Source organism: Osmerus mordax, chromosome 9 (genome assembly GCF_038355195.1).
Source record: "Osmerus mordax isolate fOsmMor3 chromosome 9, fOsmMor3.pri, whole genome shotgun sequence".
Classification (NCBI taxonomy): Eukaryota; Metazoa; Chordata; class Actinopteri; order Osmeriformes; family Osmeridae; genus Osmerus; species Osmerus mordax.
This window is the reverse complement of record NC_090058.1, coordinates 7,280,438-7,291,178: the sequence shown is the minus strand read 5'-3', so window position 1 is coordinate 7,291,178 and position 10,741 is coordinate 7,280,438. Positions and strand designations below refer to the sequence as shown.

The following is a 10,741-nucleotide window of genomic DNA, read 5'->3' as shown; positions in this document are numbered from 1 at the left end:
TCACTCTAGATAGTCTCCAGATTGCCCATCATCACTACCTTCCTCTGTGTCGTCATAGAAATACTCTTCCTCTTTCTCCTGTCGCCCTCTCATCACTCTCACCACTGATGAACAGATCAAAAGAGGAAGAATTTAAAGTTTCTGCAAATCTGATGACAGTTTTATGACTTCAAGATTTCAAAGACAAGTTAACTTTTGATTGACTTTTGATTGACGAGTGACTCTTAAATAAGCCTTAGTTGAGATTCTCCAAAAATAGTGTTGTGGAACTCACTCTGTCTGAGCACGGTGAGACGGGCGGAGGCAGACAACTCCCCCAGTGCATTGTGGGAAATGCAGGAGTAGACCCCTGCGTCAGAAGTGTGGAGACCCTGTATCTGCAGCCATGTGGAGACGGTGTAGCGTTGGGGGCCACCTCTAGCCTGGGAAGGGGAAAGGGAGGGAGTCTGGGCATAAGAACAGACCAGATCAAATGGTCAAACAGGAAAACATTTAATTAATTTATCTTAAATGAATACATGAAAGACTGTTGATGACATCCTCATCATCAGACCTGGACAGATATATGGGGATCGTCCCCTGGCAGGAAGTTGTCACTCCCCTTCTTTCTCCAGCTCAGGTTGGGCAGGGGGTATGCAGTGACCTCACAGCCAAACACTATGTCGTTTCCTGTGTAGTTGGAGAGGTCCTTGGGCGCTCTGGAAATGCGGGGAGCTGAGTGAGAGAGGGGCACCACAAGGTTAACTATTAACACCGTTACTGGTTCATTCATATTTGAAATGCCACTGTTCTTCTCCTGTGAACAACCAACAGAGTTGTTTGGGACTACTCCTTCAAGATAGCAATGTCCACTAATACATCAAAGTGGCTTTAGATACTATGCATATATTTCTGGTTGCCAGACACAGAGTGGCTATATTTACCAGAGTAGCATGGTCCATGTCCAGTGAGTCTCAGGGTGGCATTTCCTCTGCTGGCAGCTTCTTTCAGCTGGCACGAGTTGGGGTAGGTGTATCCATCTGAGCCACACACAGGCCCCTGAGCCTGACACACACACTTAGGCTCAGGGTTCTCCCTGGCCCGGCCCCTCCGCCCTTTCTTTGTTTTCCTCTGGCAGACCAACCCCTCTCCACAGCGCCCATAGAACTCCTGAGCCCCATCAGGGTCACACTGCTGGCCCTCCACGTTGCCACACTGCTCACAGCAGCCGCAGCTGTCCCGAACTCGCCCAGCTGGGCAGTCATGGAGCGCCAGAGGACAGCGCTGTAGATCACACTCCCCACAGCCCTCACCCTCCTCCCAGAGACGCAGCCAGCCACGGTGCTGAGGGGGGACCCCCAAGGATGGAGGGATACATATGCCCAGACAGATACAAACACACAACCAGACATGAGTACTAAAAGCCATGGCATCTGTGTTGTGCGGTATGCACACATTCACAGATTGAGAGGTATCTGCTTTGGATCTGCTTATGAATTTGAAGAGAGCTGTAAGGATGTAGAGTCTTCACCTGGTTGTTTGTTAAAGTCCGAGCACAAACCGATAAAAAAAAATGTTTACTGTTCCCAGAAAGGCTTTTGCTGTGGTTCCTTCTTTCTCTCTTCTGTGCCACTGTGTCCTCGCGACTTGGTCTCTTGTTCAGTTTACCCCAGCTTGTTCCAAAGGCTTCTCACTTTTATGTTGCTCTCTCCTCATTATTTTCCTTCAGCTCCAAGTTTTTCTTCTCGGAAATTTAGCAAAGAACGAAGTGGCGTGTGAGGAATCTTTACCCCCCAAAAGCTTGAGTGGTCTCTTGTCTCCTCTCTCACAGTGCCTCAGTCTTTCTTCATATGCCAGTGTCTCCGGGCAAGGCATAACTGGCACAAGGAGTACAAATATGGCACAGCATAGAAAAGAATGTGTATTGAGATGAGTGCTCCTTCCTCTGCTTCATGGTGAGACTGTGAAGTGATTTTCACATACTGTAGGTAGGTGGTATACCAAAACTAACATATAATATGGTAACACAGATTTATTATGGTATGTACATAAGGTACATGCATATAGATATCTCTGTATGAATCTCTTTTTGTCACTCTCTCTCAAAACCACTGTCTCTAGCAGAGTGGCATGAAATTCCTTGGTCTGACGTCTCCTATGCCATTTGGGTAAATCTGCCTGTGTTGATGCATGTAATCAAAAAAAGTTCAATAAAAAGAAATGTTATACAATGTTTGTTCTTTGTGCTCAGATGTTTTTCATCTTGGGAAAATAAAATAATTTTAAATACAATGAACTGCTGTTCCTCATCATGTGCTTATGAAGAGGATTCTAAAGTAATAATATTTTCCCTCCAGTTCTCCTCCAGTGAATGAGGGCATGGACGCACATCTGGAATCAAATTAACTGCTTTTACAATAAACACACTGTCAGATGGGTAGAGATGTGGCTTGGAAAGAGTGACTTCTGACGTCAGTGCGCGTGAGGCTTCCTGGTTTGACGACGTCCACGTTTCATTGGTGTGAAGGCAGCGACAAAAGTATGGATGTTCTTTGACCCTCGACGCTACTAAATAAAAGTACTCTCTGATGAACATGCGTGTAGCCACTAGCCAGTCAGTCAGAGTCAGTTGCATAATTATTTTTGTAATGTGACCAAAAGAAATGAGGCAAGGCTATTATATATCGTTTCAAATAAAGAATGTTGTGGCATAAGAATTAAATTGGAAAATGATAGCGCTATACCAAAATCGTAGCTTTTATTTTGAAAAGAACGCACTGGCATAATGTTCTGACTTGACGCAGCTCCACGTAGTGATGTACAGAACAGGAAGCGGGAACGTAGACCCGAATATAGACAAGTTCTTTGATAACTTTCTTCATTCTTGACAGTCATCAGTGACTCCCTGCCGCATTGGCCAGTGATTTGCTTCAGGTGGAGGTTTTTTCCTTCGTTGTACAGAACGTTAAGGTGAGAATTGATTCAATTCACTCATAGGAGGTTAATGTACTGAACATAGTGACAGCGGAGGCATTAATTCAGCTTTACTAAACAGAACGCTATGTCAATGACCATAACGCAATTGCAGTTGTTGCATTATAAAGATAGCCTGTCATTACACTTGCAATGGAATCCCTCGTGAACGACATTATTATTGAACGTCTAGAATCCAGACCGTATCCTGGTTAGTCTGGCCAGGTACAGTGGCACCCGAGGCTATGACGTGGACAGTGGGTGAGGTGGGGCAGGGTATAACACATTTGACGTTTGGCTTGCCTTACAAGCCAACCAGGTTTTCAGGATTGAGACAAAAGATTCACCTGGTCAGCCCTGACGCATTCATGACACGATTCATCAGCATTTCTTATTGGCAAACTGTGAGATCGTCCATGTCAGTGAATCTATTCAATACAACAAGCTTGGTGACCACACACATTTTTACTACAAGACATCTCAAATTCAGAAGTGATAAGTAGTTCAATAATTTGAAGGGTGGAAAATGTCACGTTTTCTACTGACGAAGTGCACTGGTATGTGGTGTTAGTGTGTCTTGTGTTGTGCAATGCTAAGACAGGTGGTGAGGATGGCAGAGAAGGTCCTAGTGACAGGTGGAGGGGGCTACATCGGCAGCCACTGTGTGGTGGAGCTGATTGAGGCAGGCTTCTGCCCTGTGGTCATAGATAACTTCAGCAACGCTGTTCGAGGTAAGTGTCCATAACTCATAACAGAAAGTGTATTATAGCCATGCAGACGGTTCTATGTTTGTTTTAGTGATTTGTGATGCTGATGGCCAATAAAGGTGCATGTGTATGTGTGTGTGTGTCTGTGTCTTCTGTTTTGGCTTGAGGAGAGGGTGATGTACCAGAGAGCCTGCGCAGGGTAGAGAAGGTTCTGAACACCAGCATAGAGTTCCATGAGCTCGACCTGCTTGATCGTCCTGGCCTGGAGAAGATCTTCCAAAAGGTCAGAGGTTATTCACAATGATATATATTAATACCCACACATTTACATTTGTATTTATATGTTGTTAAACTGTGTCTTTATTTGTGTATCTGAACAGCATACGTTTAGTGCTGTAATGCACTTTGCTGGTCTGAAGGCTGTTGGGGAGTCTGTGGAACAACCCTTGAAATACTATCGTGTCAACCTCACTGGGACCATTAATTTGTTAGAGGTGAGGTGCATAGGAGTTGTAGCCTTGTACCCTGCACACCACAGTCCCAGCTTGCCCTGCACTGTTTGAAGTTATTTACTGCTGCTTGCTTGTCACCTTTCTGCATGAATACCTATGTGTGTGTGTGTGTGTGTGTTTTATGGGAAAAAATCCCCACTTACTTACACTACAATTCACATTACCATAAGCCCTGTATACACACGCATTAGCTGTTTTTCGAATGCCTTTGTTGTGTCGCTTTGCTATAATGTTAACCTGTTTTTGCCGTGTGTGTGCACTTAGGCTGGTGTCAGCTGTAGATTGCTTTCTCAATGGCTGCTGTGTGTACATGTGTGTGCATCTGCATGTGGCTCAGGTGATGCAGGCTCACGGAGTACACAATCTGGTCTTCAGCAGCTCAGCCACTGTGTACGGGGACCCCCAGCGCCTGCCCATAGACGAACAGCACCCTGTGGGGGGCTGCACCAACGCTTACGGCAAGACCAAGTACTTCATAGAGGAGATGATTATGGACCAGTGCAGTGCTGAGAAGGTACTGTACAGCTCACAGAGGTGTCATCTGTTGCATATTTCTAGGTACACGGGCACACTGTAAACAAGTCTTTTTTGGCTTGCTTTAGCATGTTTTTTCAGTCCATTTAGATGTTTGTGTATTAGCTTCATGTGCCGAATGTAAATGTGTATTCATGTGTGTTGGTAGGACTGGAATGCGGTGCTGCTAAGGTACTTCAACCCCATCGGAGCTCACTCCACTGGGGTCATAGGAGAAGACCCACAGGGCATTCCCAATAACCTGCTGCCTTACGTAGCCCAGGTAGCTAAAGGAAGGACCTAAAAGTAAATATAAAATAATAATGAAACAAATTATAAATAAATACTGAAATTATTGTTTTCTTATTCTTCTTCAGGTTGCTATTGGGAGGAGAAAACACCTGAATGTGTTTGGGAATGACTACAACACTGTGGATGGAACAGGTAAAAGGCCTAGAGATTGATCAGTGTTTGAACTTGATTAAAGGTGTCTGAATAGCCTTTATATGGTCAAATGCAAAGTACCCAATGGATTATAACTACCTACCTCGTTTTTTAGGAGTAAGAGATTACATCCACGTTGTGGATTTGGCCAAAGGACACATTGCTGCTCTCAAGAAACTGAAGGACAACTGTGGATGCAAGGTAAATGCTCTCACCAACGAACTTCTGTTTTTCTTTTTTTTTTGTGCCTGCTGACTTTTTCACCCTCCACTTTCATTCTCCCATACACACTTTATCATAACGCTGATGTTTGTCTCTGTCTGTGGATAGGTATATAACCTGGGAACCGGTACAGGTTACTCTGTGCTCCAGATGGTCAAAGCGATGGAGAAGGCCTCAGGGAGACAGGTGAGTGACAGTAATCACTTGTTAATAACCTTGTAAGAACATACCAGGATGCAGGCATTAGGGCAGTACTGTGTATGTACACCATAACATGTGTGTGATTTGTCTAGGTTAAGGTGAAAAGCAGTAGTCTTTAAGGGCAAATTACTAAAGTATATGGGGTTCACTGATATATACACACACACACTGTTAACTCCATTCTTGGGTGTATACTGTATATGGTGAGGTAATAGCAGCAAAGCTAAAAGTAATGTCTAGAAGATTCAAATGTTTAAAACAACCACGCGTCACAGACTCCCTAAAAAACATAACTGATGATACAGGTGATGACAGGGAAAACCACTGTAAAGGGGGTGTTTTTGATTGTTTAAATTGTCTTCTCTATAGATCCCCTACCAGATTGCACCCAGGAGAGGTGGAGATATAGCATCCTGCTATGCTGACCCTGGTCTGGCTGAGAAGGAGCTGGGCTGGAAAGCTGACTTTGATCTGGAGAGGATGTGTAAGGACTGACATAATAAAGTGAACTTGATCATCATGCCTGTTGGGATCAGGTCATCATCATTAGCCCCAATTGTTTGACTGAGGAAGGGCTCCATTGTCACCGATAAAAGATCATTTTTAAAGGAACTGTTCTATTTGAGGATGTACATAGTTCCCTTTCTGCAGATCCATTTAACCTCTCTCTTGTTTGTGTCTCAGGTGAGGACTTGTGGCGCTGGCAGTCGAAGAACCCTTCTGGATTCCTCAACAGCCCAGCTTCATGATGTTACTCACCAGCTTACAACAGTGGCCAAAGCAAACCATGAAGTTGTGTTTTTTATTATAAAACTTAGAGGGACCTCAAGACAAAATGAATGATTACATGGCATAGTGTTTGAGATTGTCTGACACTTGCCAGATCGCTTTGCTTCTAATTATTGCTTTCTTAATGAAACATAGCATAGATTTCTATAGTTTCTGTTTGTCATTTTACTGTACAGCCATACAAATTAATTGTCATCAATACACAAGCCATAATATGGATACAAACAAATATATATATTAAAATGACTAAATATTGTCATTGGTGATTGTGCGTCTGTGCGTGTGTGTGTGTGTGTGTTGGGAAGGGGGGTAGTTACAGAGATCACAATTGACAGATTGCAGATGATGCAATGTAGGCCTAATCAAGTTAAACCCACTTTGGATGTACTGTGTTCATCCAATTAAATTTCAAGACAGATACATGTAATGTTTGAAGCTTCCATCGGTTCCAATGTTATACAGTTGTATGATAAATTAAAGCTGGAAAAAGAGCACTAGGGCTTTAAATGACTTCTTGGCCCTCGGGCGCTCTTGCTAAACACCCACGTCAGCACAGCAGTTTTTTTCGGTCTAACAAAACGGGTTTCGGTCTTTAGGGCTGAGCAGGAAGTGAATGAATGTGTACCCTTAACCAGAAAAAGGAGTCAATGTACTAACGTTTAAAATGGAAATGGTGACAGAGATGGGGTCGAATAGGATTTATCGGGCACCGGGTGAATCAGGTCACCAGTGAGTATTTACAGATAAAATGTTGAGGGTAGAGCATCGGCAGAAACTAGGGGAGCGGGTATGTCAGGGCGTAAGCGGGTCTTGCAGATATCGCGTGCCTGAGAAAGGGACGCTGGGTTCCGCAGCAGGCAAATTCTCTCCCCGCGGCTGTGCTCTGCAGCTCTGGCAGGAATAGGGTGATCCATGGATCAAAAATCGGGTGTAGAAGGAGAGAGATAGTCTTCACAAATTATATTACATGTTTGGCTGTTGTAGTTACCATTGCTGATATATCCTACAATATGTTGTCTATTGTGCGGGGGCTGTGGTAAGTGGGCGTCTCTCCAGGTCTCACTGGGCTGCGCTCGCGCGCAGCTACCCGCTTTTCTTTCGGTTGCACTACCAACAGTCGCAGCACATACAAGCCTTGGTTTCGAGAACGCAGTGAAATTATTCAATTAAAATCTTATTATCGATCATTGCAACATGTTCATGATGCAACATCGACTCAAACCGGGTGTTACTGTAACCTACTGTACATTGGGCACTGCAGCACACCTTCTGGGCGAATATGAGTCCAGTCCAGTAACCTATTTCTTCTTAAATCGAAATGCGTATTCATGAAATTTGTTTGGAATAATTATTTAAAAATAAGAATAGCCTAATTAAAGTTGCTGGGGAAATGATTATAGCCTAAAATGAAGCTTGCATGGCCCATTTTCCTTTGTTTGTCTTTTGGCAATTTCTTTTCATTTATTTCCTAGCCTCTCATCATAGTTTTTTGTTATCTTGAATGTTTCAATTTGCATCCTTGACGTTTGATGGATGTCGTTACCCGATGCATTCACCTCGTCGGGTGTTGCCCCTTCGATAAAAAAAAAAAGATGCTTGACTGACGGCTGATTCGACCACTCAAGTTGCTGGATTGTGGGTTGTGCTCGGGAGTTTCAGCGGATTTGACTTTGCTTCACCGTGGCAACGAAAGACAGTCTATCCAAACCTGACTTTTGGGTCTTCGAACCGCAATTTAAAAGACATATAGACCCATGATGTTATAATTCAATAAATGTATAGTTAACTAAAGCTTGTAGCGCAACTATTTTATCAACTTTTATCAGATAACTTATTAAATATTCAAAGTAACACTGCAAATTATGCACTACCAATAGTTAAAATTCTTAAAGTATAACATCTATTTATATATATATTAGCCTACACATACAGTAAATATACTCATATGACATTAGGGCTACCATGCCATAATGCACTACCCTTTGTCCATGTGTTCTGTGTTTCAGACAGACCCAGCGGTGGTTTCACAGCACAGACATCACTGCTGACCACCAGAGCTGTCTGCTAAAACAGCTGGATGAGCAGCGGCATCAGGAGCTCTTCTGTGACTGCAACATCCTGGTGGAGGGTCAGCTCTACAGAGCCCATCGCAATGTACTCTTCGCCAGCAGCGGCTACTTCCGGATGCTTCTCTCCCAAGGCTCAGAGAGCAGTGACGAAGACCCCATCAGCGCATCCTTTGACGTCTTCAGCCCCGACACCTTTGCCGTCATCCTGGACTTCATCTACTCAGGCCACCTGGATCTCTCCAGCCACAACGTCATCGAAGTGATGTCGGCTGCCAGCTACCTGCAGATGAACAATGTCATCAGCTACTGCAAGGACTTCATTAAGTCCTCTCTAGAGATCAGCGCTAAGGATGATGATGATCGCTACCTCAGTCTGTCGGAGACCAGCAGCTTCCCCCAGGGGGTCGGAGAGGATGCCGTTGAGCAGCAGGCGGCCTGTTCCGGCAGCCCCCCGGCAGCCCTCTGGTCCCACGACAGTTCAAGGTCCCAGGGGGTCTACCTTGTAAAGGATCCAGACTTGGAGGTCCCGGACCTAAAGCAGGACCCTGGAAGTCCCTCTCACACCAAGCCCAGCCAGCAACAGTGCAGTGATGCAGAGGGTCCCCAGGACCCAGGTGATCCCCTGTTCACGCTGCCTGTCCCTGGACGGAGGCGCAGGGGGGCGGCCAAGAGGAAGGCCTACGGCACTCGCTCAGCCACCCAGGAGGCCTTGGAGGTGGAGGAGGCTCGATCACAGAAGGCTGAGAAGGCAGAGGAGCTTTATGCTACGCTGCCCACCATTGTGGGTGTTGTTGGACTCTTCAACAAAGGTAAGCCCTTTGTTGAAACTATTGACAAATGCAAAGTCAGGTTACAGAATAAGTTAGATACTGTATCCAGCCTTGAGGGATGTAAAGTATTTAACAATCAAATTAATAATGAATACAAATGAGGTTACTTAGGGTAAAAATGTTTCTCAAAACCTTTCTTTCCACAGACCTGAACCCCTCCATGCGCTTCAAGTGCCCCTTCTGTACCCACACGGTGAAGAGGAAGGCAGACCTGAAGAGACATTTGCGATGTCACACAGGGGAGCGGCCCTACCCCTGTCAGGCCTGCAACAAACGCTTCACCCGCCTAGAACACCTGCGCAGTCACTATGAGACGGTTAGTCTCACCCTGGACTAACACACACACCTGACAAATATCATTTTATTGGTGTATTTGTGATCTTCAGTTGGCATATTGCTTAAGGACATATTTCTTTTTTTCATGATCTACAGATTCATCAGGCTCGGAAGCTGGTTTGCAGGAAGTGCAAACGTCTGGTTACAGAAGACAATGGACAGGTGGTGTGTGAGGGGACGCGGCGCTACCGCCTTTGTACTGACTGTATTCAGGAGACAACTGGCTGTGAGGACCTTCCCATGGATAGCGTAGATGGGACCAATGAGGAGCCTGCTCTATTGCTGGGGGTTGATGGAGTGGAGGAGGGAGAGACTCAACGGTCCTGGCTGGTTGCTGACGATGATGACTTGGCAGAGGACTCGGGGGCTGACCTCATCATCCAGGAAGTGGATGACAGCGATGAGGAATTACAGTGAAAATATTTGTGTGGATGTATCAAAGAATATATTTGACTGTTTATGCAAAATGTAAGTAACATTTATTGTTGTAAATGCCAATGATGTACTTACTAGAATTACATTTTAAAGAATTGAAAGATTCTCTCAAGTTATGTAAAACAACTTTGTTTTTCACTTTTGAAAGTTTTGTTCAGTTTTAATGTTAAGAAAATGCTTTTTATGGGTGAATTTAAGTTACATGTATATTCAGAGCTCTCAAGTTTTATAAAAAGTTTGGATTACCACACCTGTATATTATTTTTTGCCATTGGCAGTTTATGGTCATGCATGTGTATTAAGAAGAATTATGTTCAGCTTTAAAAAGTAAGTGATATAATTGAGTATTGATGACAAACCATTAATGAGAAATCTGGGCTTTTTCTTAATGTTGAATTGCATTGAATTGCATTGCTGCGTGGGCAGCATTTTGTTTGTAATTTATTTTTATGTTGTTTGTCCACAGTTGATTGTGAACCATGCTGATTATTATGATAATTGATTATTTATTGCCTTTTGTACTTTTTTCTGCATAATAAAGATATTTATATACAGTGAATATTTTTTTTACTATTGTTAGCCTACATCTATTCTAGGGCACTAGATGCAACATCTACACATTTCCTCTACTGTGCAGTCCTTTTTTTCAACTACACTTTTTCAGTACACTACCAGTAGATGACAGTATTGAGCTAGACGACCCGAGCGTAGTGTTGCCAACTTAACGTCTT

The 10,741-nt window shown here is 44.0% G+C and overlaps 3 protein-coding genes across 6 annotated transcripts; 2 read left to right on the top strand and 1 right to left on the bottom strand.

The window, feature by feature from the left end:
* LOC136949086 (kazal-type serine protease inhibitor domain-containing protein 1-like) lies at window positions 1–1,407 on the bottom strand. Its single transcript, XM_067243290.1, has 4 exons — window positions 924–1,407; window positions 554–714; window positions 275–422; window positions 1–104 (listed from the first exon to the last, which is right to left on the bottom strand). Exons 1-4 carry the CDS (start codon window positions 1,405–1,407, stop codon window positions 1–3), a joined length of 897 nt encoding a protein of 298 aa, XP_067099391.1.
* Window positions 1,408–2,799: 1,392 nt separating this feature from the next.
* Window positions 2,800–6,599, top strand: gale (UDP-galactose-4-epimerase). 4 transcript variants are annotated; one of them, XM_067243035.1, is made up of 11 exons: window positions 2,800–2,949; window positions 3,550–3,683; window positions 3,827–3,942; window positions 4,040–4,153; window positions 4,509–4,685; window positions 4,854–4,967; window positions 5,062–5,128; window positions 5,244–5,329; window positions 5,459–5,536; window positions 5,921–6,035; window positions 6,236–6,599. In XM_067243035.1, exons 2-11 carry the CDS (start codon window positions 3,563–3,565, stop codon window positions 6,298–6,300), a joined length of 1,053 nt encoding a protein of 350 aa, XP_067099136.1. In that variant the 5' UTR covers window positions 2,800–2,949; window positions 3,550–3,562; the 3' UTR covers window positions 6,301–6,599. The 4 variants fall into 4 exon arrangements, with proteins under 4 accessions (XP_067099136.1, XP_067099134.1, XP_067099137.1 ...); XM_067243033.1 differs by having other exon boundaries at window positions 3,524–3,683; XM_067243036.1 differs by having other exon boundaries at window positions 2,812–2,949; window positions 3,554–3,683.
* Window positions 6,600–6,945: 346 nt separating this feature from the next.
* On the top strand, window positions 6,946–10,555 carry zbtb8a (zinc finger and BTB domain containing 8A). The gene is made up of 4 exons (XM_067242734.1): window positions 6,946–7,069; window positions 8,347–9,218; window positions 9,386–9,555; window positions 9,672–10,555. The coding sequence occupies exons 1-4, from the start codon at window positions 7,005–7,007 to the stop codon at window positions 9,990–9,992; spliced, it is 1,428 nt and encodes a 475-aa protein (XP_067098835.1). The 5' UTR covers window positions 6,946–7,004; the 3' UTR covers window positions 9,993–10,555.
* The last annotated feature ends 186 nt before the right edge of the window (window positions 10,556–10,741 follow it).